General features: G+C 47.5%; 1 protein-coding gene across 1 annotated transcript; it reads right to left on the bottom strand.

Moving 5' to 3' along the window:
• Nucleotides 1–7,434: 7,434 nt before the first annotated feature.
• MREG (melanoregulin) lies at nt 7,435–23,701 on the bottom strand. Its single transcript, XM_030454290.1, has 5 exons — nt 23,598–23,701; nt 19,726–19,885; nt 11,736–11,826; nt 9,076–9,239; nt 7,435–8,715 (listed from the first exon to the last, which is right to left on the bottom strand). Exons 1-5 carry the CDS (start codon nt 23,687–23,689, stop codon nt 8,602–8,604), a joined length of 621 nt encoding a protein of 206 aa, XP_030310150.1. The 5' UTR covers nt 23,690–23,701; the 3' UTR covers nt 7,435–8,601.
• Between the last annotated feature and the right edge of the window lie 892 nt (nt 23,702–24,593).

Below are 24,593 nucleotides of genomic sequence, written 5' to 3'. Positions count from 1 at the left end.
ATCCTGGGAGCTGTGCTGTTCTGTGAGGCTGTCCTCACACCCTGCTCACCCACCTTTCAATCTACAGAAACATCTCAGGAGTGCTGCCTGCATTAACAGTGGTGCTCTGCTGGCCTAGAGGACACAGGCTGACATCCCTCTGAACTGGGGAGGGGTTTGAGAAAGGAATCCGAGCGAAAAATAGTGTTTGGTGCACTTAAAGCAAGCAGATTAACTTCTTCAATTAGGTGTGTTTAAAACTTAGTCACAGACGTTCATGCTGACCTCTTTTTTACCCATAATTTTCCATTCTCTGCATGTAAAACTCCCTTTCCATGCATGATTGTAAAATTAAATGGGCTTATTATGTCCTTTTGTGTATTTGCAGGAGATTACCCTGCAGCACTACTTCTCAGAACTGTAGTTTAGCAAGGGAAAACTCAATGTTAAACTGTGCATGACATCAGAATTGTTGACATCCCTCTCCAGCTCACTCATCTTAATTTCTCCCCTCTTGGAAGGCTACCTTTTTATCCAATGCTAGTTCACCAAGTGCAACTAATCTCTAATGTAAAAGACCTGAAAAACAAAAAAAACAAAAATAGGGAATAGCATCCCTAAAAGCTGCAGACTCAAGAATGAAAAATTGGGTGGTGTGGGCTACTGATCTTTCTTCAGTGCTGAGAAATGTCTTCATTTGTACCCAGGAAGTGCATGGTGACTACCAGCCCTCCCAGATTTAAGCTTTGAGCTCTTGGTATTTGCATGAATCATTAAAAATGGAAAGAGCTTTGTTATCTCCTGCAAGTCTTTCAGCTTAGTGTGGTGTGGGGGGGAGACAGTCTCAGGCTGATGGTTATGTCTGTACTACGTATTTCACAGCAGAGCTGCAGGTCTGCTGACTGTCAGTTCTCATAGTTTCACTGTTACATCTTGGTCTAAATATAGGAAAAGCCTGGTAATCACTGACATCAGACATCAAGCACCTCATTGGCTTTAAAATGTGCAGGTTTACAATAATCAAAATTAGGAAATGGGGTGGCATGAAAGGTAAGGCTCAGAGGTAGAAAACACGGAATGGCAAAACCTAACACAAAAGAAAAATAATGAAATGGAAGGAAGGAATCAGAAAGCAGGTAGTGGGTTGAAAAAGGCATGCCAGTATTTATAACCAGTCATCTAAATTGATGGTGTTAAGCAAAATAAAGGCTGTGGAGGAAAGAAACCTCTTCTCTGACCCGGCAGATCATAGAATCATAGAATTGGATGGGTTGAAAGGGACCTCAGAGATCATCAAGTCCAACCCTTGATCCACTACCTCTGCAGTTACCAGACCATGGGACTGAGTGCCACATCCAGTCTCTTTTTAAATATCTCCAGGGATGGAGAATCCACTACTTCCCTGGGCAGCCCATTCCAATGTCTGATCACCCTCTCCGTAAAGAAATTCTTTCTAATATCCAACCTAAACCTCCCCTGGCACAACTTAAGACCCTGCCCTCTTGTCTTGCTGAGAGTTGTCTGGGAAAAGAGACCAACCCCCCCCTGGCTCCAACCTCCTTTCAGGGAGTTGTAGAGAGTGATGAGATCTCCCCTGAGCCTCCTCTTCTCCAGGCTGAACAGCCCCAGCTCCCTCAGCCTCTCCTCATAGGATCTGTGCTCGAGTCCTTTCACCAGCCTGGTTGCCCTCCTTTGGACCTGCTCCAGGACCTCGATATCCTTCCTGAACTGAGGGGCCCAGAATGTCTGGGTGCAGATGGTCTGCAGTAGAGTGAGGCACTGAACTTCTTGAACCCTTGAATAGCATGGACACATAATCTAAACAGAAATTAATATTATCAAGTGGTATTTAGGAGTAAAGGAGCAAAAACTGCCATGAGCTTCTTACCTTTGAAGGTCCTGCTTGTCCATGGTCTGCCTAGCAGGGGGTGCATTGGCTTGCAGCTGGAGGGGGGGAGTCTGGTCCGATTGCCCACACAACGCTTTGCAACTGAGCTTTGTGTGTTCTTCTGCACACACAGGAGCAAGGGATAGTGAGAGAATGCTGCGTTTGAGATGGTCTTTGACCTCTGGACTGTGTCTGGGCTGAACTGATCTTATGGGAGACATCAGGGGTGCAGGGGAGCTCACTCAGGTCTCGCTTTCTCCTAGTGTGCCATGCCCCAGGTAAATAGGTACCACTCACTTTATTGGAGCTGCTCAGGTGGAGATGGATCTGTAGCTTCACCGTGTCCATCTGTAGGATTGTACTAAGCATCTCAGCACAGGAATGTGTTGTGCAGGTCCAGTGCAGCTCCTTGGATATTTAAGCAAGGGGCAGAAGGATGTACCTGTTGGGGTCTCCAAACCTGGTGTGTTTGCCTGCACCTTGGGGAAGGCAAAAAGCAGAATCAGAGCCTCTTGGATATCTTGCACATCTGGTAATTCCCCTCTTTTGTCATAGGCTTTGGAGAAGTGACTACCTGAAGGCCCAAGCTTGGCTAATTTCTATGCTGCATCTTGTCCAAGTAGACAGGAAGGAAAACTGAAAATCTTCTTCATGGAGCTGGGCAAGTTAAACCCAAACAGCACTGTAAATGTCTGTGTCTGGGTAGTTCAGGACCAGTTGCTGTATATTAACTGTCTCCCTGCTCAGCAGATCTGCCAGTTCATAAATGTTCATGGAAGGGAAAGGCTGCATCTGACTTCAATTGGGAGAGATAAACTGCAGGCAAGCCAGATTCCTAGGCAGGCCTCCACATGTGCTTTGCAGAGACAGTCTCTCTTGGTGATCTCACTTTAACATGGTCAAAATGATTACAAGATGCCCTTCCCTTATATTTTGAAAGGTAATTTGCACTTGAAAAATAATCACAATACTACTGACTGCTGTGCAGCATACTTTGTTGGTAGATCTCAAAGCAGTTCACGAGGAGTTAAGTATTAGGCAGGGTTAGGATTTAAAACAAAACTAAAACTAACCATTTTTCTGTCTGCAAGTGCTGATTTATCAGAACTGAAACTGTGTGGGAATAGTTATTCCCCTGACTTAAAGAAAAAAAAGAAAACAAAAAAACCTCAACTGTTTTAGCACTGCTTTAAGAGGCACTGCTGTGATCTAAATTTGAAGTTTTATTTTCTGGATAGAAACAATGCTTTATTCAGCTTATACTAAGAAGCTGGAGAGCATTAAAAAAAAAGTCACAATTGAAGGAAAACATCTTGAAATTATTATAGCAGAGTCTTTTGGATAATAGGCTTGTGAATGTTTTAGAGATACAAAGTTTTGCTTGAAGACAGATGCAGAAATATTAAGCCCTTGACAATCCCTCCAGTTCTGGAGGGATTTTGCCATCACCTATAGCAGGTATGATCTCCACATCCTTTACATGGATGACCTGGAGGGCAAACAGAGATGGAGCAGCTCTGAAAACTGAGTTTCCAAAATCTAGGCCAACTCCTTACCACCAATATTACACCATTTCCTTCCCTTCCACCCCTTTCATCCCCAGATGGCTCACTGGGACCCTGACAGTCAGGTTTCCCCACCAGGCACATCCCAGGCTGAGTCAATCACCACAAGTGGCTCCATCATTCCTTTGTCCCCCTCCTTCACCTAAGGAAGAATGGGAATGCATTTTAAAGCTAACTTGGATTAGCAGTATCAATGCTGTATTTTGTAGAGGGATTAATTCATCCCAGACCTCCAGCTGAGTTTCACAAATCTTCTGCTTCCCTTTTTTAATTAAAAAAAAAAATAAATTAATACATATTTCCCAACCATACATTTTTGAAGTAGGTGAAATATTGGAAGTTTGGCTGAGATGACCTCACAAGATCTCCTCCAATTTGAACTTTCCCTGTGATCCCTCGGCCACAAGAAATGGTTTGGACTTTATTTTCTCCCTCTAGACAAGCACAGGTAGATCCTCTCATCACTTGTGGAAATCTTTTCAGAAGCCATACTTGTTATTTTTGAGACTTCGATGCAGAAGCCGAATGGCTGGCAGAAGTTTTGTTTTTTACTTCAGTGGTGTCTGGACTTGCCTTGGTGTTTGTGTCTCCAAGCTCTGACTCAAACTAAGCTCAAGCCAGTGGAAAGAATCCCAGCAGCGGAACAGATACACAGTTGCCATTTTTTGAGAGGATAAACTTTTGGTAACATCCTTTCACAAATATCCCTTCTTCCTGATCTCCGGGCAGCTACCATCAACCAGATTTTAAAGAGGCTTCCTCAGATGTCCACAAACACACTGCATCCTGCTGGTGTTACCCAGGTGATGCACTTGCCACACCAACACACGATTTTCTGGCACTGCTGCTGTACCCATTGCACTCATCCTTCTCCACCTGCCAGATGCTCTTTTCTTTCCTGGAGCAGTGGTTGGGCTGTGCCTGCTTGCCTCTGCCTGCTGCCCTCTTGACTTGCCTTTGATATGACTCTACCTCTTTGGTTATCTCCTTGTCTAATGCTGCTGGGATCCTTTCATGGTGCCCACAGCATCCATGGTGTCTTCCTTTCTAGCCCAAAACCTTCTCCTGAATTTATTACCCCTTTGAAAAACTAATGCTATCCAGAACTCTCATGGGAGGATGTGGAGCATTTCATTAGGCCACCTGACAGAAAAAACAGACAAGCTTTTCACCATGCAAGGCTCTGCTTGGGGCATTTAGCAGTAGCTGGTGAGGAGATTTTTTTCCCTGGCCTCCCCTATGCAAAAGCAGCTCCTCTATGGAAGTGTCTGCAAGGTCTGCAATTTGTAAGCCAAAGAAAGGCTTCTGGTAATCCCTATCTTGCCTAATAAGGGTGCCCCATGCAAAAATCCTTGTTTGTCTTCAGAGAAATGCTTTTGGAGAGCTATTTTGTGGTAAGTCACTCAGAGTTACTGATCCTCATTAGATTAGAAAAGTACATGCTTTCCCTCTAGGAATAGTATGTAAGCACTGGAATTTCTAACGTTAGAAGAGGCTGAAACTGAGTGATTTGAAATGGTAATTTTTCCTATAGCTGACATTTAAAAGATGACAGCTCCCTTTCCCACATCCATTCTCATTATTTATCAGACCTTACGGTCTGATTTACATCTATAGCAAATAAAATGGGAAGCCTGACTCCTCTCAGGCCACTGCCTCCCATTTCCTCCTGCTGCTGCTCCTTACTTTACCAAACACCTGCACTGCCACCCTCTGTCTGTCTTACAGATCACAGTTCAGTTTCCACCAGGATGTTTTTTCCTCATGCTGCCTAATTCATGGTATTTGTCCTAGGAAAACTTCGAATGCAAGGGGTTTTTTTTCCTTTTACTTCCTTCCTTCCTCCTTTCCTCCCTCTGTTTCCCTCTCCCTCTCTCTTTCCTTCTCCCTCTTCCTTTCCTTTCCTTTCCTTTCCTTTCCTTTCCTTTCCTTTCCTTTCCTTTCCTTTCCTTTCCTTTCCTTTCCTTTCCTTTCCTTTCCTTTCCTTTCCTTTCCTTTCCTTTCCTTTCCTTTCCTTTCCTGTAGAAATAACAAACACAGGGGCAGTTTCAGGAAAAAGAAAAGCATTTGAAAGCTAAGTGAACCCAGATGTACTGTAAACCCTCTGATGTTGCTAATTTAAAAAAATTATCTGTATCTTTGCTTTTCTGGTTAAGGAAGGGGTGCCAAAGTCACCTTCTCTTTAGAAGAATGAGTGTTTTTCGTGAACATGCTGCTTCCTGCAGCAGCCAGCCCCACACAGAGTGGCACTTCCAAGCAGGAGCCTGGTTCCTGGCCCCAGCCCTGCAAACCTTTGAGATTTAGAGAGCTGGGCTCACCCCCGTCCCTCAGGAGGCACCAGAGCGATGGATAAATATGTAAACCCCAACCTTTAGCAGAAAGCCAGCATTTGCAGACTGCGGAGACCCGAGGTTGGGAAATTTTCCCGACTTGCAGATTTCCCTCCACAGGCAGCAGGCTGGGGCAACAGTGGCATCTGGTGTCCGCGGAGCTCTCTGACAGCCACCGCTGCCCAGCTGCCTGCGGGAAGGCTTCGCGGGGCACGGGCAGCGTTTGGCTCCCCAGATGGAGGGATCGAGTGGCATTTCAGACCTGAAGGGCATTGGAGACACCTGGACAAGCGCGATGCAAACCATCTGGGAGACTCAAGCCTCTCTGAATGGCACTTAGAGGTCTGGGTGGTGCATCCAACAGGAGAAACACAAACTTGCTTCTAGTGATGGCTCACGCTGAGTTTCCCACCCAGGACCATGGTGGTGGATGCAGTGTTAGCAGAGAGCCTCTGACTTCAATGCTGTTTGAGATTTATGTTTTGTATGAAATCATTTAAACCCCACTGGCAGTCCAGGATTAACATGCAACTGAGCAGTGTCTGAACCTCATGGTGAGTGTGCCCCCTGTCTGGGTTTTGGGGGCAGAGAGTCTTCTGCTGCTGGCCCCCAAAACACAGCCAAAAGTTTCCTTGCAAACGACCTAAATTGTATTTCCTTCTCCCATCAACAGAGGAAGCTCAAACCTGAGCAAACAAAAAGTTTTAAGCTGTGCATTCCTGGGTGAGTTCTCTGCAGATTAGAAAAGGCAAATTACTCACTTCATTTTACTAGCTGAAATCCAGTTTAGCAGGCTTCTGCCCCAGGTGCATGGAAGGCAGGGCACTTCTGAGCTACTGAGCTGAACAGAATGACCAGCTTGAGCTTGGACCAGTATTGAAACAATTCCTGCTGGTTTCTGTAATTTTTCAAGTTGCAGATTTTTAGCAGTTCTGCATCCTTATACTTAACCAAGGTTGGTTTGCAATATTTTCAGCTTTCCCCACGACCAGTTTATTGAGTGCTGGGACTGACACACATTCTTTCTGTTCATTCTGTGACGGGTACATAATTTGATGCTCAAGTCCCCCAGCCTGGTTGCTCCTCCCAGCTCGGCAGAACTGAGCAGCTCTGCCCGGCTCCGATCCTGCTCTTAATTCAGCTCCTCCCTGTGGCTGTGCTCAGAAACTCAGCGCTTCCCTTGCTAAATCCATTCAGATATCCTAATTATGGTCTCTCTTAGGCAGTTTTGGTCCTGTTAAGTTACAAGAAATGGGATTTTGTTGACATTAGAACCAAGATTTGCAACAGTTTGTTCAAACCAAACCCTGGGGCTGCCATGCACTTAGGTTTATTTTCTATAAAAATATGGGACGTTTTCCAAAGTGGAGCTGAACTTCTGCCAAAAAAAAAAAAAAAAAAAAAAAAAAAAAAAAAAAAAAGTAAAGACCAAAAACCAAAATATGGAAAATTAACACCTGACTCCAAATCCCACTGAAATTCAATGCAATTCCCATTATCTCCTATGAAGAATTTAGTCTTAGGCTGGCAAACTCTTTCAAGTCAATGGGAAATTGTATTTGTGTGGAAAATGGGATGCAGAGACAGGTACTCTACAAATACACCAACCCTTTGGCTATCAGTAGCCAAGATAAATGTTGCCTGAACATAGTTACAGAGAGAGCAAGAAATGTTAAGTTTTGCAACATGTTTTATTTACTAAAGTCATTTTTCACTGATGTCCTCAGTTGACAAAGCTGTTTCCCAGGAAGACTGACAAACAGAGACAATTAATAAATATATAGAGAGATTTCAAACATTGTAGGTATAAACAAATAAAACCTCTGTTGTGCTACTTTGAGAGGTCCTGTGTAACCAGCATTTTCAACTGGCCAATTAGCAGCACACATGTTAATCAGTGAAACACTTCCTCTTGTTTTCCAAAGATCAAATCCAGTGTTTTAAAATTATTGCTCATTATGAGATAAAACCCCAATATACCACAGATGTTCATTAAAAATCCTCATTAACAGCAGGGATGGTATATATATTGACAGCACATGCAGCTTTATAGTGTTTTTTATTAAATGCAATTAAGACCAAAACTTTCAGAAACTAAATTAAGATGTTGGGCATCCAATCTGAGGGTATTAGGAGCTAACCACTCAGCAGGTCTGACCTTGGCACCTTCCTAAAACCTACCTTAAGACATTGGGCTGAGCACTCCTGACATACACACCTCCAAACCACTACTGGTGGGGAGAGAGCACCCAACTGGGACACTGCTCTAAGGCTTTTAACTCTTCTCCCAGCTACAGGCCTGGGACCTGCCCAGCAGGGCTGCCATGGGCTGGGGGTGAGGAAGAGAACCAGCACACAGAGAAATGTCACAGAGATGTAGACAGCTGAGGTGTTTTTCCTTTCTTGTTGTTCCTCCCGACTAGCAGGGTGGAGGGAGGGGACAGTATCAGGTACCAGCAGAAGGTGGAAACGTGGATCTCCTCACAGCATCTGTAACTAGAGACACCTCAGCTTTTACAGCAACACCTCACACAGCAGGTTCCCCTCGTGACTATTGCATGCACTACAAGGCTGGGACTCTCCCACCAGGGCTACACTAGGGCAATTCTTGCTCCCTTTTGCATGGGAGCACCTTGGGGCCAGCATCTGCCTTCCTGGGCCCTCCTGATGGGGCACAGCTCGCTGACCTCCTTACTCTGCTCTGGCCAGCCCACTTGTTTCTCTGCAGGAAAACAAGGAGTGGCACCACGTGTGCCAGCACCTCAGCAATGGAGCCCGGTCCTGGAGGGAAAGAAACCCACTGTCCACTTCACACCAGCAAGGCATGTTCCTCAGGGCATCATGGCAGAGATCCAGGGCTCTCATCCACTCTTTCCCCACTGGGCCTCTTTGGATATGCCACACTTGCCATCCTGAAGAACTCATCCGCAGCATCCAGAGCTATGAGCCGGTCCTGCCAAAGAAACAGGGTTTTACAGTCACTGTGAGCTCCTTTGGTCAGGGTCCTCCCTCCACAGCTCCCTTCCAGGTTAAGCCAGGCATTAAGCCTAATCTTCTCCCACTTAGTTAACAGGCTTCGAGACCACACAGTTGCACAGTGTTAAAGGAACTTAAATTTTGGGGCCAAGTTTATGGTGCTATAGCACTGACATTTCCAAGGAAGCTGAACAGCTAAGCCACAAGTGCAACATCTAATGGGGATGCCCCAGATGCCACCATGTATTTAGTGCTGTTCAGCTATCTGCCCTCCTGCATCTGAATTCAGCTGCAGAGATGGGGGCCATGGGAGGGAGGTACATTTGGAGCTACTCACCACCACAAAGAGGTAGCGCTCAGAAAGCTCCCAGCTGGTCGGGAAGATGTTTGTCTCTTCAGAGAGCTTTAACAGGATGTCCCGGGCTTTGCTCATGTTCTGGGAATCACTGATGATGCTGAGTTTGGTCACCGACAAGAGGGAGTCCGCTTCCTTCTGGAAACCTGGGGAAGAGAGATGTGTTACAGAGAGGAGTCAAGCACGTCGGCAGGATCATCCCAGAGCCCTCCAGGCTCTTGCAAGGTTCCTTTATCCCACTCCACCTTGAGCTGCTGTTTTCCCTACTTACTAAAACAAACGAGCATTTCCCTGAGGCAAGCTGGATCTGCACTTGGGGCAGGTATGAGCTTGCTGGTTAGGAAAAAAAACCAGAAGTCCATCCAGATCAAATTGTTGCTAGCTTTCTAGAGAAGGTGTAGCAACACCCACACCCAGGGGGCTGATTCAACTCTTGCATGTTCCTGATGCTGCCAGAGCTCTCAGGCCTTCCTCATGTCCTGGTTTGGGCCAGGATAAAGGTAATTTTCTGCCTTGTACTTTTGCTTTCAGCGAAGTTCCTTGTAAGTAGCTGCACTTGCTGAAATTAACAGCAAGTTTCTCAGAAAGTGTCCGCTTCTAGGACTGATAATGCTCAATATTTATAGTTACAGCTAGAGACTGGTGTGCAGAACCAAGGACACTGCTCAGTTCTGAAGAACCTTTTGCCCTCCGAAAGGAGAAAAGGAGTAAAGAGATCCTACCTGCAGCCCTCCTTTGGGGAGGAACAGACAAGATAGATGCCAGAATTGACCAGAGTATTCCATCCCATACACATCATACCCAGTATAAATTTGAGGGATCACGAGGGTCAAACCCCTTCCTGCTTCCTGTTCTTTGCCTGTCCCTGTTTCCTTTGACATCCTGGGAGGATTCTGTCTGTTTGTCTGCCTGTGGTCCTGATCCATGCCAGCCTGAATCCGTATGTTCCTGCCTCCAGCTCCTGACTGCTGCTGACCCCAGGAGTCCAGCCTGGACTTTCCCAGGGCTGCCCTGCAGCCTCAGTGGTGACGTGAGAGTTACTGGGGGGAAGGAGGGAGGAACATGGTATCAATTTTCCTGTATATTTGTAGATATTTAGTAATTTTTCCTATTTATTATTACATTTAGTTTCCAACCCATAAGTCTCTCTCCTTTATTCTCTCTCCTTTCCTTATTAGGGAAGGGAGGGGGATTAATAGAAAGCATCTCTCATTCAGTTTAATTGCTGGGCCAGTGTCAAACCCTGACACCTCAACACCCCAGCAGCTATGCCTGTGTGTCGTTTGGGTTGTTGGTACCAGTGATTAGAAACCTGCAGCAGTAATGGATGTATGGATAATTACTCATGTAGCAGTCAGCATCTCTTACAGGAAGGATACCCAGGGAAGGAAAGAGGGAGAAGAATGAATGCAGGGATCTTTAAACATAATCACTACCATTAACTCTTTGTTCAGCTCCAGGTAGCTGGTGGTGATGTGTCTCACCTGACAACACTTATAGGGGAAAGCACAGTAGTATTATGACTAAAGTACAGGTCTGGACAAAAAGCTGCTTTCACATCTGGCTGCACATCTATCTTTACTAAGACCCAGTGACCTCTGTCCTTGAACTTCCCCACCCTTTGCAAAACGCCTCTGGAGCCATTGCGGACGTGAGGGAGCTGTGTCAACAGGCAGGAACAGATATTAAGGATGTCAAGTGATCTGTCCCATGGTTGGTTTGTATGGGTTGCACAGGCACCTTGATGAACACTGATACCTAGTTATAAATGTATAACATTCCTCCCATCCAGATGCCAGTATGGCAGGTAGGGCAGGAGTGGCTGAGATACCCATCTTTGTCACTCCCAGTGGTAACGTCCTTGAACAACCCAACAAGTGCACTAACTCACACAACCTCCTCTCATTAGCTGCCAACCACATCCAGAACATGATGCAAGTCACCACCAAGCTGATCACAAAATCATTCCAATTGGAAAAGACCTTTAAGGGCACCAAGTCCAACCATTACTCTAACTCTACCAAGTCCAGTACTTAGACAATGTTCCCAAGCACCACATCTGCACATCTTTTAAACACCTCTAGGGATTCAATCTCCTCCCTGCCAGTACTGAATTTAGACAGATGGGTGAAGTTCAGTTTGCAGGCCAGGAAATAGCAGGAGTAGGAAGGCCACTATTGAGCAATTTCAGTTGGTGAAAGAGTATTTCAGATTCACTTAGGAGTAAACCAAGTGGGTGGAAGAAAAACAGATGTATCTGTTCGTATCTGAAAGGAATACTCATTTCTCCCTGCTTATCTTGTTCAGGAAAACCTAGGGTGAACTCCCAGGTGTTCCTGCTAGAGTTTCCACAAGGAAGCTTGGCATGGATGAGTGAGCACATTATTATGAGCTTAAAAGGTTCCCCGCTGGTCATGGTTTGTGGGCTTTTTGATGTGTTTTGATGTGTCTCCTCCCAGCCATGCCTGAGCTCTGGGGATCCTCCTGCAGGCTCTCAGCTGCTGCGTGGCCTACCTGATGTTTTTATTTTTCTCCCTTTCTCCTCTACCAGCCGGATTTTGTGGAGTCGTTCCCATCCTCAGCCACCGTGGGACCTTTCATTCAGTACCACAGAAATTATGTCCTTTTGTCTTCTAGCTTACCTAAATCCTCCAAAATACGTTTCCACCTGTTTCTCACTTCTTTTCGGGTCTGCCGTAAGGTATAAATATCATAGTTGAGCTTTTGCCATTCCTGCAAAGCAAAGGGATAAAAGATACTCAGTTATTTGCACATGGGGAGGTCTCTGCTGCTTTTTGAGGGATTTCAGCTTTTAGAAACAGAGCCAGAGTTGAACTATTGATGTTGGCACCAGTATGAAGGTGAAGGACAGGCTGCCATTATCCTTAGAAGAGATTATTATATGGACCAGCAAGGAAAGTTTTAGCCTGGCATTTGGTAGAGCATCTCTGCATGAACAAAACAAGCCTCCAGTTACCTTGAAACAGGGTTACAGGCTGCAGCTTATCTACTGCTGATCACCAAAGTGGTCTCCTCAGTCAGACATGGAGGATACAAAACTGCTGCTCTGTGCTGTGCTAGAAATTATAACATTGGTGTAGGCTGGAGAACAACATGAACTTCCAAATACAGCCACCAGAGAGACTTCAATCTCTTTGGTCCAAAGCCCTTTACTCCAAACCTTGATACCCCTGCTTGTATCAAAACCTGAAGTTGTGACAATACCTGATTAGGCCTTTCCAGCCTGAAAAACCACAACCATGAAGTAACAATTATCTACTACAAACTATTGCAACACCTTATTTTCATATCTTTGCAGTTCATCTGGCATGGCACATGTTCTTACAGGTGATGATAGCCCAAGGAAAACTAAAAGTCTGAATAAAAGTTATTGATCTTAGTTTGGTCACAAACTTGCCTTCTCCAACCTGCTCCACCCTCTCTTTGGGATCTAGCTGGAGAAGGCAAGTTTTCAAAAGTACTAGAAAGCAAGAAAAATAAACATTTTTAAAGGCTGAAGTACCCTTTTTAAAATAGCAAAGAGGGATGGTGGAGGGACAATCTGGAGTCATTTGGCATAATGAGACTCCACCTGGAGTTCTGCATCCAGTTCTGGAGTCTTCAATATAAGGACATGGAGTTCCTGGGATGTGCCCAAAGGAAAGCCACTAAAATGATCAGAGGGCTGGAGTACCTCCCCTGTGAAGACAGGCTGAAGAAGTAGGGGTTGTTCAGCCTAGAGAAAAGGAGGCTCCAAGGTGACATTATGGCAACTTTCCAATATCTGAAGGGGACCTACAAGAAAGCTGGGGTAGGGATTTTTGTACCAGTCTGTAGTGAGAGGACAAGGGGAAATGGTTTCACATTTCAAGACAGGAGATTTATGTTAGATATTAGGAAGAAATTCTTTAATCTGAGGGTAGTGAGACACTGGCCCAGCTTGCCCAAGGAAGTTGGAGCTGCCCCATCTCTGGAAGTGTTCAAGGGGCCCTGATGCGGCCCTGAGCAACCTGGTCTAGTGGGAGGTGTCCCTGCCCATGCAAGGGCATTGGAACTGTATGATCTTTAAGGTCCCTTCCAATTCAAACCAGTCTGGGATTCTATGACTGAAAAGAAACTAGAGACTGGAAGGTATCAGGGTGAAGATGGGTGGCTCTGGGCTGAGCTCTTGAAGGGACTCATGCCCTGTTTCCCATTGGTCTCACTTTTCCCAGGTGATTCCCTGTAGAAGAGACATCCTAATTACTGTGAGCAGGGGTTGTCCTCTGTGTTGCTTTAATGTGGGAAACAGAGTTAAGAGCATCTTTCCATTCCCGAAATTAATCTAAAAAGCATCTCCTTTTAACTGAACAGCAGAGGAAGAGCAAAGCTTGTCCTCCCGTGTCTCCCTGTGGGAACAGGCAACATCAGAGGCTTTGGGGAGGGTGTTCCCCACACACATCCCATGAGTCACCGAGATGTGACTTGTGGAGGGAGGGTTTGGTTGGGGCCCAGCAGCATCACGAGGCCAAGACTGCTCAGCACTTATGTGCTGCTGGGTGGCCCCAAGGCAGGCACCAGGACTCTGTGCCAAACCCTTCTGTCCCTCAGCCTTTGCTGCCCCTGTGACCGGGATAGCTCTGGTGTAGAAATAGTGTGGCCAGCAGGACCAGGGCAGGGTGTGCACTGGTGTGGCTGCACCTCAAATCCTGGTTTCAGTTCTGGGCCCCACATGACAAGAAGGACATTAAGGGGCTAGAATATGTCCAGAGAAGGGCAACAGAGCTGGAGAAGGGTCTGGAGCACATCCTATGAGGAGCAGCTGAGGGAACTGTAGGTTTTCAGCCCATAGGAGTCTGAGAGGAGATCTCGCTCTCTACAACTACCTGGAAGGAGGATGGAGCAAGGGAGGGTTAGTCTCTTCTACCTAGTAACAAGCACCAGGATCAGAAGAAACAGCCCCAAGTTGCCAGGGGAGATTTAGATTGGGTACCAGAAGAAACTTTTTTACTGAAAGGGTAATTAAAAACTGGTAGAGGCTGACCAGGGTGGTGGTGGAATCACCCTCCCTGGAGGTGTTTAAAAGGTGTGCAGATGTGGTGCTGAGGGACATGGTTTGAGCACTGGACTTGGAAGAGTTAAGTTAATGGTTGGTAGAGTTAGGTTAATGGCTGAACTCAATGATCTTGAAGATCTTTTCCAACCAGAACAATTCTGTGATTCTGTACCAGGGTGCCAGGACAGGGCACAAGCCTGCACGCATGCAGGCAGGGGACAAGCAGCTGTCCCAAAACATTGCTTTTTTTTGCATCTTCAGTCCCTGTCCCTCCTCTTGCAAACTTCTGGAATAGGGATGAGGCTTCTTGCACACAGTACTGGGAAAGTACAGTGCAAAATGGGTCTTCACCAAGTGCCTCTTTGGTGTTTCTATGGGCCTGTGACATCCCAGTGATAATCCCTTAAGAAAAATACCCTATTGCCAAAATCTGAATTAACAACAGGAAACCAAAGCAGGAGTCAGTTCCTGGCTTCATTTTTTTTTAACCAGTTTTGCCCTTTTATGTAGCAGGGCACACTTTATGCCAGTGGGGCTTGAGGAAATCTTCTATGCACAAGTCAAGAGTGTGCCAGAAGCAGCAGGAAAACCCTGTCACCTCTCACCTCTCCTCAGCCCTTCAGATATTTACCTGGAAAACCTCCCTGGGCTCTTTAGCATGCTCTGCTAAATCTGCAAATGCCAAATGAAAGTGAGAAGATGCTGGGCATGAAATATAAGCCAGGTTGGGACATAATAAAGAGCTCTGGGAAAAAATGTGCCAAGAGGCACTGTCCAACCTTTCATCCCAGCTCATACAGAAATTTCCTAATTAGTAGGTAGCTCTCCTCATGTTGCCAAAGCAATCCTCTACCACAGCCTTCTTCTATATTCTCTTCAAAGCAATTAGTGTCACCATTCTGTTCAAGAGTTATTTCAGAAATGAGGTCAAAAGAGTTATCAGGGTTAAGGATGCAAAATATCAGTCCAGGCAGGCACCATTCTCCTTCTCTGACCTCACTGGAAGTAGCTGAGAAAACAAACTACATCCACATCATACACTGACCCATCAACTGACCTCTCAGCTCCAAATAAGCTTATATTGGATCCAGTTTTGAGAGTTGCTCAGGAGTTCACAAATACTTTCTCATAGGCATTAAGAGGGTCAGTTCTGGGCTCCACGAGAAACATCCCCAACCCTGGAAAAATCCCATCACCTCTGGATGTCTCAGCATCAGCCTATCTCAATACTGACCTCTGTAACCTGTTTTAAAAAATAACAATGCTGTAGGAGAGCAGGAGGAAGGAGAAAAACAGACTTTGTCAGGTTGTTAACAGGCTTGCCAGGCTCCAGCAGGGACATTGCCCTTGCTAGTGGGGTTTATGATTCCACCATCCCCAAGGCAGCAAGTCAAAAGACAGAAACTCTGCATCTACAACCAGCTGTGAGAATGGTTTGGGGTTTTTTGGGTTATAATGTAAAAAAACACTTGCAATTTCTGTCCACAGACCTGCCCTAAACCTGGCTTCTTCTCCAAGGCCAGTCCTGGTGCAGCAGCTCAGGGTGTCTGCCTGTGGCTGGATAATTCCATGCAGCAGGATGACCACAAACTGTACATCATGGAGGGGGCTACCTGCTGCATCAGGGACATAAGCCCAACAACAAGGCCAGTGACACTCTTGCTGATTACACTGAAGGCTTGCAGGAGCTACAGCAGTTCCTCTTCCCCACAAAATGCTTTACACCTCACTAGCAGCATGCATGCTGGGGAAGTGGCTTGGCCTGTACCTATGCAGCATCTTAAAACCACCCTGTTTTCCTAGAGATCCTCATTTCATCTCCAGGTTTGTGGTTTTACTTTATACCACAACAGGTCTGATGATGCAGCAAGGCAGAGGAAGAAAAAAAAAATAATTTTTGTCCTTATTTGAAATGCTGACTCCAGACTACAAAGCTTTGAGGACAGCTTTGATCTCACAAGGCTGCATCAGCTTTACCAGCCTCCTTAAGCCAGCCCTTCAGCTACAGCTTTTCTAGTTTTCTCCAAGCACAACCTCCTTTGTTCACATTTCGTTTCCAAAAGTACAAGCAAGCACATCACACTCATTGGGTGGACACCCATTGTAATGGTCCAACCCATTACAGTTGGACTTGAAGAGGTTTTTCCCAACTTTAATGATTCAACCATTGACCTTGAGCTGAGAGAAATGCAAACCTGCTAGTTGCTCAGCCCTTACAATTTTAGGAGTCTCCAGTGAACCTTCCCTCTTGTACCTATTGAACAGTGGGTTTGGCAAACACTGGGTGCTCCAGTGCGCTCCCCCAGGGTCAATATCCCCAAAAGCCATCACTCCCAGCACACAGCACCAAGCAGGAGGAGCAGGTGAATGAGCTCTTGGAGCAAATGCATAGGATGCCATGGAAATGGTCAGAGGGCTGAAGCACCTCTGCTCTGGAGACAGGCTGAAAGAGTTTGGGTTGTTCAGGCTGGAGAAGAGAAGGCTCTGGGGAGACCTTAGAGCACCGTCCAGTAACTGAAGGGACTACAAGAAAACTGGGGAGGCTTTTTTACAGGGACATGGAGCGTTAGGATGAGGGGGATGGCCTTAAACTGGAAGAGCAAAGATTTAGATGAGAAATTCAGAAGAAATTCTTCACTATGAGAGTGGTGAAACACTGGCTTTGGTTTCCCAGAGAGGCTGTGGCCATACCATCGCTGGAAGTGTTCAAGGCCAGGTTGGATGGGGCTTAGAGCAAACTGATCTAGTGGAAGCTGACCCTGCCCATGCAGGGGGATTGGAACTACATGATGTTTAAGGTCCTTTCCAATCCAAACCAGTCTGGGATTCTATGATTCCATGGAACAGGGCACACCTGAAACAGCACAGCTCTTGTTTTGAAGAGCTCACTGCCCTGGTTCAGCAGGGAGCAGGGTGAAGCTGTCCTTACATCAGTCACACCAAGTTTGGGATGGAGAGGCTGCCAAATTTCCTGGAGCAGGGCTGTTGGAAGGGGGAAGGGAGAAGAAATGGCTCTGTGGGTCCAGCCCCATGGTAGAGGCATGGAACAGACCCTAAGGAAAGACACTGACACAGTCCCTCCAAGAAAGACCTAACACAGAGAAAACTGTCGGAGATCCATGGTGCACTCAGTGTCAGAGCACTTGGTACACAGTTTGGTTTACTTATTTCCAGGGATCCATAATACAGAGATGGACAGGCCAGGAGAGAGCTGTCCTGGACAATGCCCGCTGACATCCAGCACTGCAGCCTGGCCCACCACTTCTGTCCTAGCTCCCAGCACCTTGGCAGTAAGTGAACAACCTTTTTAAAGAAAGAAAATGCCCAGGAATGCAGAAGTGGGTTAGCCAGGGTAAGGAACCAGGAGAGGTTTGAGGCCTGTGCCATAGAGGGAACTCACACACAACACAGAGTGACTTGCTCTTTGGGAACCTTCCAAGTTTCCATGTTAGGGAACTGCTAAGATAAAGGTGTTGAATGGCAAAGCATACAATAAATGCAAAGCATGCCCAAATTTCCTTTTAAATAAAGGTGCAGAAACGCAGGAAGGAGTTGTCCTTTCCATCCAGTTGTAACCAAGAGGAAAAAAATGACCTATGGTTTTGTAACACTTGTACATGGCACAAAGAAGAAGCTGTTCCTCTGTCTCCCATCCTGCAGCATCCACACCCTCCTCCCAGAGACTTACAGAGCAGTGCAGCTCCCAAAGCAGATTATGGTTTTTGCAGCCCAGGGCTGGTTTGCAATTACTTTTTTTTCTTTCTCTTGGGGCTGAGATCTTCTAAGGAGGGAACAGAAATGCATTCTGGCCTACTTTTAAAACATTCACTGGAGTAAGGAGGGATTTTGGCACCTGGGGCTGAAGGCAGTAACGTTGGCTTTACCAGCCAAGGGAAGGCCCTGTTCTGCAACTCAGAAAAAGCTGCAGCTGGAAACGGAAGCAGCTTCCTGGACTTATATTTCATGCCTCAGTTTCCCCAGTGGTAGAAGAGAGGCAGCACAGAGGCTGGAATCACCAGCTGCAAAGCACACTGTGCCATAATTCAAATCAAGCACATTGTGTGTTGGCTTTCTTCAAAGCCCATTTGATGTTGTGCTCCTCAGGCTTTTTTTTTTAAATTGCACTGCATTTAAAAAAAAAATAGATCAGGATATATATCTTACATGTGTTGTAGAGAGGAAACCCCATGTTCTTTGCTGTTTCACTGGCAGGCACAGCAACTGCTCAGAACTGCTAAAACCCTACGGAGCAACTGGGAGACAGAGAAAACAGAGCAGTGGGGGGGGCAGAGGGTATCCTCAGTTATAGCTGTAAAGGTGACATGCAGCCATGAAAAAGTTGTTACCAACCCATCTATTGTGAACACCACAATTAATTCAATCCCCATCATAAAAAAAACAAAAACAAAACCCAAACCATTAAATGGGGATAGTGGCCAACTGAAGCATTAGCTCATTTTAAGTTTTAAAAACTGTAAATTTTTATTTTGGCTGTACCTCTGGAGTTTAAGGCTTTTTCTGAAAGCTGAGCTATCTTTTGGTTTGAGAGAACTGGCACAGGAGGAAGAGTTACAGTCTTGCTGTCTCTCGGATGAAGTGGGATCACTTTGAAATTAAATGTGAAGCCTCCAGGCTGTTCCTGCAAACATTCTGAAGTCTTAGAAGCAATCAGAGAGGGGGGGAAACGTGTCACTGTTCACTACAGTCTGCTCCAAATCAGGCCACTGAAATCTCCTTTGTGCCAAAACGCGTTAGCAAAGGAAATCAGGGCTGCAAAAGAGCCTTTATGTAACAGCAATGATTTTCCCTGCCACCCTAAGAGCTGGGCCAGTTCTCTGCTCCTCAGTAATTGCCGTACAGCTCATTAGAGGAGTAATTAACCTGACACTCACTGGAGCAGCAGCTCACCCCACTGCTGGGTGAACACCACTCTGACCACACACGGGAAACCCAAACCGAGGGATTATAAGAAAAAAAAAAAAAAAAAAAAAAAAGCACCTCGTGAAGCTAGGAAATTAAGTTGGGGGGTCCCAGTGCTACCAGTACATGTTTAGTGGTGGTAGGAGTGACTGCATCATGCGTTCCCATCCCTGGGTAGATCACTTGGCTCAGCTGCTGGAGACATCCCCAGGCTTCCCAGGGATGAGATGGCCTCAGATGCAACCCCACCAAAGGCAGGAGAAAATGTGGAGGGTGATGGAGCGGATGGGAGGCTCCAGTGCCTATGTGAGTCACACTGGGGGACTTTGGGGTCTTTCTAGAGGCTTAATCGTAGAAACACAGAATGGTTGAGGTTGGAAGAGACCTTAAAGACCACCTAGTTCCAAGCCCCCTACCATGGGCAGGGACACCTCCCACTAGATCAAGTTGCTCAGAGTCCCATCCAGCCTGGCCTCAAACACTTCCAGGGATGGGGCAGCCACAGCCTCGCTGGGCAACCTGGGGAAATGTCTCACCACCCTCCTAGTGAAGAATTTTCTCCTAATATGTAAACTAAATCTCCCTGCTTCCAGTTTAAAGTCATTCCTCATCCTATCTTCATCCTGCAAAAGCATCTGATGAAAGCACTGACCCTCAGTTCACAGGGACTGCCTCACCTCTGAGTCCTTGTCCAGCTGGTTCCTGACCACAATCATGTTGTACAGCACCCGGTCGTCATCCGCCTCCGTGTGGGTCACATCATGTGGGGTGCTCCACAGGTTCTGCTCCTCATCCCGTGCCAGAGTGGCTCCGAAGGAGGCATAGGGATTGTTGTTACTGCAGAGAGGGAGAGAGCCCAGGCAGTGTGAGCCTCCTTTTACCTTCCCAGCTACACCCTGAGCACACATGCCACGATTCAAACAAGCAGTGCAGCCACAAAAGACAGCAGACACTCAGGCACACAAAGAGAGAAGAAGCTCAGGTGTTACCTGAGCAACCAGAATGGAGGAGCTGCAAACATCCACTTAACCAGGTGGCATCTCCTCACCACAACCTGCAGCACCCTGCCCTGCCCTCCATCAGACCTACCCACCCCAAGCCCTGCGCTACTCCCCCAGCCTCCTTCAGCTTATCGTGGGAACAGTTCTAATTAACTAATCCTCAAAAATCCCAGTGGCTCAAGAGGGTATTTTGTCTCTGCCCAGCTAACACTGCAGCTGTGCCAAGATCCCAGTGGCATGGTCTGTCCCTACAGAGACCTCGTGCACAGAGCAGCAGGCAAGGGGACAGCTGTGTGTGAAGCTTCTCACTTGCCTCTTGGCCAAAGAATCAGCTTCTACCCAGCTTTTCCTCAAAAGCAGTGCTGCTGGGCAGAGTTTGATTTCAGACACCTCTGCTGAGGGAGCTGGGACTGGTTAGCTCAGGGAAAGAATGGCTCAGAGGGATCGTATCTCTGTGTTTCAGTGCCCTGTGGGAGGGAGCACCGACACAGGCTGCCAGAGGTTGTGGAACCTTTGTCCTTGGAGACACTCAAAACCCAACTCAACATGGTCCCAGGTGACCCTGCTTGAGCAGAGCGTGGACTGGATGCTCTCTAGCAGTTCCACCTCCACAATCATGTTTTTGTGTGACCCCACAGATCTGTCTTCTCCCCAGCAACCCAAACCCTACCAACTCAAGCAGTCAACCCACACAGTGGAAAACCCACCCTGACAGCTCCTTCCTCACTGAGTGGTACACTCAGCTGCATGAGAACCCAAGCCAAGGTGCAGAAAGGACATGTAACCCCATCTTTATTTGGGGGATGGAAATGTCCTCAGCCTGCTTGTGAACTCAGGGCTCTATTCGTGTAGCAGTCAGCAAAGCAGAGCATCATCTCCTGGGAAGGCTGTCTTCACCAAGGAAAGCAGCTTTTCTCTGCACTGTTCTGTGTTTTATGGTTTTATGTTGCTACTGGGATGTGTATTTTTAATAGGGTTATTTAATTCTGCCAGGGGAACTTTTAGCACAGGATTTCCATAAGTTTTCTAATCAAGATGTCCAGACACTTCAGCAGAATAACACAAATGGAGAAATATTTTTGGCCTTTAACCATCAGCCATCGTCAGCCATCCTGTGGCAATTCCTGCTCAGTTCTTGTTAGAACAGCCCACTATTCATTCTATTTGCTGCCCAAACTCCATTCATTTCACAAGGAACTCATCCAGCAAAACCTCAGATAACACCGCATGCACTTTGTGACACCAAGTCACAAAAAAGATGCTAAGGGGAGCTCCAGCACGCAGATAAAATAGGGAAAAAATCCTTCACATCAGCACTCCTGCAGGAAGGTTAATTAGTTTTTCAACAAACCAAAAACTTGAGCAACAGGTAATAAGGGAAAAGATAATCTCTCATTAAAGACGTGCAAATGAACGTAACTTGGAGGGTATGGATGGCATAATGCAACTCCAGAGCCAGCACCAGTTTGTTCAAACCATTTTTCAACATGGAGCAGGCAGGATCCCAGCCTGAAAGGGATCGTTCAGGAGCCAGCATGCAATCAGCACGAGTTCAGTCCCATCCCTGGTTTGACAGGCTTCTCCCCACTTGGCAACTTCCCAGGACCCTTAACAGCTGACTTACTTTGAAAACCAAAATGTGGCAATAACACAAACGTGCCTTAGCTTTTAGGAGCCACTCCCTCACAGCTTGCAAGGCACTTCCCAACTCCTCTCTGCCACCAAACCACAGCAGGGAGCATTCAGCAGCCTGTAAGGGGGAGGCAGGCAGTGCTCAGGAGTCAGCAAATCCATACAGGCACAGAGAGCTCTGCCAACAGCAAGCACCCCTTGAGAGTGCTGGACTTCCAAGCAGTATTTAAAATGAGGAAGAGGGAGGAAAAAAAGAGGAGGACATGAATGGCAGCCTGCTTTTGAGGCCACAAGAGTCTCTGTGGGAGCAAGAGCGGACTCGGACCATTTCACACTCTGGGCTTTGTTCAGAAAATAGTAAATGCTAATGCTTCATCAACAGATTTCTGCTCCCGGGGTCTTTCAGTCCAGATTTTGGGATTCAATGCCCAAATTCTTGGTTTACTTGCATAGAGAGAACACCATCCAAGCCAGATGCCACCTTTGTGTATTGAGAGCCCAGCAGCCTGTTTGCTCTGCTGCAGCAGCCTGGCTTGCTGGCTTCAGCCTGGGTTTCTTTTCCCAGCCCTGCCCTGTTGCAGGGTTTCCTGCCAGCCTTGGGTCTACTTGGGTAATATATGCACCTAATTATATCCATACTACCTCCTCCTGACTGCTCCATTCTTTGACACACTGGATTTATGAGGCTATAATCACCTCTGCTCCAGGGAAAATAAGGTGAAAAGTCATAAAGTCAATGTTTTGGTAGCAACATCAGCTCCCCCAAAAATAAAATGCTGCAAAAAAAAAAAAAAAGGATCTGAAATCTCAAGCATGCCATTCATTTCAAACAACGCAGTGATAAAAATAAAAATACAAACACAGCAAACGTGCTCTTGCAAGATCCCTCCTTTGAAATAAAACCCCCAAAGCCTCCTGAAGAGGAACAAGCTGGCGATTAGTCTGTTAGATTAATTATGAGCAGGTGCCTTTCAAACACCCAGCATTTATACCAGCTTTACACTTATAGCCAGCATTAATTGGATCACGGGCAGAAGGCGTGTTGCTAAAGAAAGGTGCCCGGTGAGGGACCCAGGCCACTGAGGAGCCTCTCCACACGTGTGCTCGGCTCTGCCAATTCCCTGTGCTAGAGGCCCCATGCTCAGGATTATCTGGTTATTATTATTTAGGGAACTGCTTTAACGGCATGAAACCAGGACATTTCAAGCCCTGATTGAAGATTTCAGGACTCTCATATATAACTCAATGCCTAAGTAGGACACCCCGGGTGCAGCCCACCCTCCTTGAAATGTCTCTGTCTCAGGGACGACACAGGGAGGGGACAGTCCCTGCACCCTTCCCAAGGCACCCAGTGCGTGGGCTTCGGTGGCCGCCAGCACCCAGCTGGGGAAGGAGGGAGGAGGTGCTGCAATATCCCGGACACCGATGTTTTCCAACATACAAAAACTTCCTTACGTGCTTGTGCAGCTCCCATCTCTTCTCCATCACCCGGGGATCCATCTTTTCCTATCACCTCCTCTCCAGCATCCCCGGACCGGCAGCGGAGCTCTGCCCGACGGTGGGACCACCACCACCACCACCCCTCATCCAACGCAGTGATGCCCGAACCCCCCCTTCTTACCTCCTCTGCTGCAACCCCACCGTGGACAGCCCAAAGCCGGACGGTTCCGTAGCAAGGGGCGCACGGGACACACCGAAGAGAAGCGGCTCTGGGTTCGCACGCTAAAAACTGAGCCCTAACACAACCCCCGGCCCCGGCCCGCCGCAGCCCGGCGTGCACCGCGGCCACGGCTGTCAGAACAGAACCGGCCCCCGTGCCAAGGCAGCCCGGGCGGAAAGAGAAACGAAAGCCGCTCAGCCAGCCCAATCCCTCCAAGGGTGCCGGGGGTGGGGAAGAGGCTGGGGCTGTGTCTCACCTGAGCAAGGGCTCCTTCTCGGGTGCCGCCGCCTCCCCCCTGCAGCAGCCGCAGCAGCCGCCCAGCGAGCGCAGCCAGGCCCCCAGCCCCATCGGCGCCGCCGGAGACCCGCGCTGGGCGGGCCGGGACCAGCCGCAGCCCGCCCCGAGCCTCAGCCCGCCCCCAGCCTCAGCCTCAGCCCGCCCCGCTGCTTCTGCTGATGCTGCTGCTGCTGCTGGTACTGCTGCTGCTCCTGCTCCTACTGCCCAGGGCGGCTTGGCTCAGGGTCAGGCTTCTCACGCCCTCCAGCACCTTATTCTGCGCCCTCTCTCCTGTTGCCTTCTGTACCCAGAGAGGGCAACGGAAGGGTCTGGAGCGGCTGCGGGAACCGGGGGTGTTCAGCCTGGAGAAAAGGAGGATGAGGGGAGACTGTCGCTCTCTACAAGTCTCTGAAAGGAGATTGGAGTGGCGGGGAGTTCGGACTCTTCTCCCACATAACCGGTGACAGGAAGAGAGAAAATGGACCCAAGTTGCACCAGGGGAGGTTCAGACTGGATATTACGAACAATTTCTTTACTAAAGAGTGGGCAAGTACTGGTTCAGACTGCCCAAGGGAGTCACCATCCCTGAAGGTGTTAAAAAAATGTATAGAGGTGGCACTTCAGGACACAATGTGTTTGGTGGACACAATGGTGCTGGGCTGATGGGTGGACTTGATCTTCAAGGTCTTTTCCGACCTTAATGATCTCATGATTGTATGATTCTGTACATTCCTGCATTCTCCTGCACACTCTTGCACCATTCCAAACCCTTTGGCATCCTACCACACCCTCCCACACCCTGATGCATCTTCCTGCAGCTCTGAACCTTCCTGCACCTTTCTGTGCCCTCCTGCACCCTCCTCAGTGCCACATCACGTTGTGTTAGTGGCCTCTGGCCCTCCTGTCCTGGCTGCAATGGGCCACCAGTGGCCATCACAGCATGGCCAGGAAAAAGGAATTCCCCTCCTTTCCAGTC

The sequence above is a fragment of the Calypte anna genome, chromosome 7 (genome assembly GCF_003957555.1).
Source record: "Calypte anna isolate BGI_N300 chromosome 7, bCalAnn1_v1.p, whole genome shotgun sequence".
NCBI classification, from domain to species: domain Eukaryota; kingdom Metazoa; phylum Chordata; class Aves; order Apodiformes; family Trochilidae; genus Calypte; species Calypte anna.
This window is presented reverse-complemented; position numbering and strand designations above follow the sequence as displayed.